Source organism: Anguilla rostrata, chromosome 10, assembly GCF_018555375.3.
Source record: "Anguilla rostrata isolate EN2019 chromosome 10, ASM1855537v3, whole genome shotgun sequence".
Classification (NCBI taxonomy): Eukaryota; Metazoa; Chordata; class Actinopteri; order Anguilliformes; family Anguillidae; genus Anguilla; species Anguilla rostrata.
In genome coordinates, this window is record NC_057942.1 from 2,842,812 (window position 1) to 2,846,178 (window position 3,367).

General features: G+C 43.2%; 1 protein-coding gene across 1 annotated transcript; it reads left to right on the forward strand.

Moving 5' to 3' along the window:
- Positions 1–83: 83 nt before the first annotated feature.
- ogfod2 (2-oxoglutarate and iron-dependent oxygenase domain containing 2) lies at positions 84–3,249 on the forward strand. The gene is made up of 7 exons (XM_064353448.1): positions 84–508; positions 655–711; positions 806–916; positions 1,001–1,100; positions 1,331–1,455; positions 1,607–1,864; positions 2,299–3,249. Exons 1-7 carry the CDS (start codon positions 371–373, stop codon positions 2,572–2,574), a joined length of 1,065 nt encoding a protein of 354 aa, XP_064209518.1. The 5' UTR covers positions 84–370; the 3' UTR covers positions 2,575–3,249.
- The last annotated feature ends 118 nt before the right edge of the window (positions 3,250–3,367 follow it).

The following is a 3,367-nucleotide window of genomic DNA, read 5'->3' on the forward strand; positions in this document are numbered from 1 at the left end:
AACATTTTTTGCCAGCTAATTTAACGTATATTTAAAGGCGATCGGTTTCCCCACATATCTTGCATTTCAGATCAGGGAATATTCACTTGTTAGCGGATCTTGCTTCAGTTCTCCCTTTCATTTAAGTTCCAACACTTACAACCGTCAATCGTGCGGCCACAATACCTTTTAATTCACGTTTCCTTCGGACACATTTATGGTTGTACAAAAACAAAGCAAGCCACCTGAAACTTTGCGCACTTGCATGTTGCTACATCTGCGTTTTAATTTGGTTTCGTGAGGCACATTATTAGTACCTCTTCATGTAGTCGATTCAACTCCGCGGAAAGGCTGAAACAGCTTTGTGCCATGCGAATACGTATTATTAGCCATGCAAACTGAGCAAGACCATGAACTGGTTAAATTCTATACCTGCAGTTGTTTTTGCACGGATAACATTTTTCTAGAGGAATACAAGCTTCATGTTCGGTTTATATCTGAGCAGCAATTCCGAACAGATTATCGAGAGGTTCGTGTTACCATTACATTATTTGCAAAGTATACTTTATAAATGACTACTATGAGCACTTATTGTACGTCGTATATAAATGCCATATATAATGTAATGTACCCACTGCGGTATGTTACTATGTTTTCTGTTATATATATTTTCAGGTCTTAACAACTCGTGGCTGTTCGACTGACATACAATTCCAGGATGTCCTTAAAAAGGTTAGCGAGCTGTGTAGTTGTACTGAGTCTCACATAGTGTAAACCAGGGCTGTTTATTCATTTCTTTTGTGACTGATCATTGGTTTTCGCCTAGATTGAAACAGAAGTCGAAAGGCGCCGACAGCTTTGCGTGAAATCAGCAGAGAGAGCTGCCACCATTAAAGAACTTTACAAACCACTTCATAAAGAGCTGTACTTCTTACAGGTAAAGCGAGGCTTCTGTCGGAAAAAAAAACAATTCCACAGCAAAATCACACGATACACTTTTATTTACTTGTCACTGACTCAGGAATCCTACTTGGCGCCTGAATTTCTGAAAATCGTGAACTACTGCCGTTCAGATGGGGCCAGTGAACAGGGCTTGCTGGAATTCGTTTGGCCCTTACCAGGTGAGTGGGGGAAAACGGCAGGACTTCGTAGATTGTTCTGAGTCCATCTTGTGCATGCTGGATTTAGTACCATCTGAAATATCTTGATAAAAGTTAATTCACTTCCCTACAGCTTCTGTAAATAATTATACAGTAGATAATTGTTGTAGTGTAGAGATCCATATAATCAATGAAAATTGTCCAGTTTGTTGGCCGGTATTATAAAGACCATTGTTTCCTTCTGTTTGCAGCAAAAAGAGTGTATCGGTTCCCTGTGTTCAGTGAAAAGTTCTGTAAGGAGTTGATTGAAGAGCTGGAGCATTTCGAGCAGTCTGAGGCTCCAAAGGGCAGACCCAACACCATGAACAATTACGGGGTACGATGACTTTAATCACACGGTTCAGCTGGGGGATTCGTATCTGCGTGCTAGCGGCAGATGAGAACGCTCAGCATGCAGGCCCCAGAAGTGCTTGAGCTTAAGAGTCTGCCGTGCCTACGTTTGTCCTGTCCCCTCTCCTCCTGAACAGATCCTGCTTAACGAGCTGGGGTTTGATCAGGGATTCATTACGCCTCTCCGTGAGAAGTACCTGAGGCCCGTGGCGGCGCTCTTGTACCCGGACTGCGGGGGCCACTGCCTCGACAGCCACAAGGCCTTCGTGGTGAAGTACGCCATGCAGGAGGACTTGGATCTCAGCTATCACTACGACAACGCCGAGGTCACTCTCAACGTCTCCCTGGGCAAAGAGTTCACAGAGGGAAACCTGTACTTTGGAGACATGAGACAAGTGTGTACCGTAAGATGTGGCTAACCGGTTAATTGTTGTTTATTTTTTGTTTGTTTGTTTGTTTTGGTGAATGGCAGAAGTGAGCTTCACCAGAAAGAATTCTATCCGAAAATGCAAAATCACAACATGGATTTAAAAAAAATTGAGATGCCACATTGCCTTGTGACTCAAATCAATGGCGTGACGTGTGGCTACTCAGTTAAGCTCAGCAGTGCTTTGCCACATCATTATTTAATCCCTGGTGAGGTAGTTTGGCTCCTGGTTTCTGCTAACAATACTTAATTGAGTATTTAATTTTTTGCCCTTTTATTTTCTTGTTTACCTGTGACGCAGGTGCCGATGGTACCGGTACGCTTGCTAAGTTGATGACACACTGAGTAGTAACTGGTGCTAACTCAGTTTCACTGGATTAATAAACGCGCATTTCCCCGCAGGTTCCTCTGAGCGACTCGGAGTGCGCGGAGGTGGAACACCACGTGACGGAGGGTCTGCTGCACCGGGGGCAGCAGATGCACGGCGCGCTGCGCATCTCCTCCGGCCAGCGCTGGAACCTCATCGTGTGGATGCGCGCCTCGCGCGAGCGCAACAAGCTCTGCCCGATGTGCGGCAAGAAGCCGCGGCTCGTGGAAAGCCAGGGTTTCGCGGCCGGCTTCACCGATGACTCGCAGACGGGAATTTTTCAAAATACGTCGTCGTGCGCCTTGACTTAGCGCCGCGTGCTACGAGTGAGAAAGTATTAGCACGTCTGAGCAAACATTTCAGTTACCGCTTATGCGCAATGTGCGAACAGCCGTTTTATGTTAATTGCGCTGCGAGCGTAATCTTCTTAATCTCCCCAGGGCGGGTGCCACATATGGTGCACTAATTTGGAAGAGTGTGAGTCCGGAATTGTTACAGAAGTGAACAGATGCTACCTACCGACTAATTGTGTTGTTGTCTATGCTGTTTTAATTAACATGATACCTATTCACTTTGTAACCGAAAATTGTGCATAATTAATTTAGTTGTACTGTGTGCCTTTTTGCACTTTTACACTTGCAGACATACCTAAAGACAACTTGTCCTTTGGTCGGATGATGAATGTAATAACAAGAATAATAGAAATAATAATGACAAAACAGCCTTTGCAGAAAATACGCATATAAAAAATTACAGTAATTTTGTGCTGGGGAAATTTAGCTATCGTGAAGACAGTATATATCAGCCGACAGAGACTCTATGTGATATACAAAACATACAAAAAAGCAATTGCTTTCCCTACCTTATAAATGGCAGTTGGTAAACCGATTAAATGCACTTTTAAAGACATTCTCCTGCTGATGCCAAATGAACAGTACAATATGTGTTAACTTAATTGAAATAAAACATAACTTAAAAAAAGGTTTCGCCAGTCTACGTTTTTCTTTTCAGTCTTCGCTAAACTAAATGGGATGTACACTGAATGATGGACCACAATACTTTTAATCACACAATATTTAGTTTTATATGAAATATCATAGAGTA

What these genes read in the sequence shown, in the direction of transcription:
- ogfod2 (XM_064353448.1), top strand. Translation starts at nt 371, where the DNA reads ATGCAAACTGAGCAAGACCATGAACTGGTTAAATTCTATACCTGCAGT. An exon ending in TCCAGGATGTCCTTAAAAAG is followed by an intron (nt 712 to 805) that starts GTTAGCGAGCTG and finishes GTTTTCGCCTAG; the next exon opens with ATTGAAACAGAAGTCGAAAG. An exon ending in AAGAGCTGTACTTCTTACAG is followed by an intron (nt 917 to 1,000) that starts GTAAAGCGAGGC and finishes TCACTGACTCAG; the next exon opens with GAATCCTACTTGGCGCCTGA.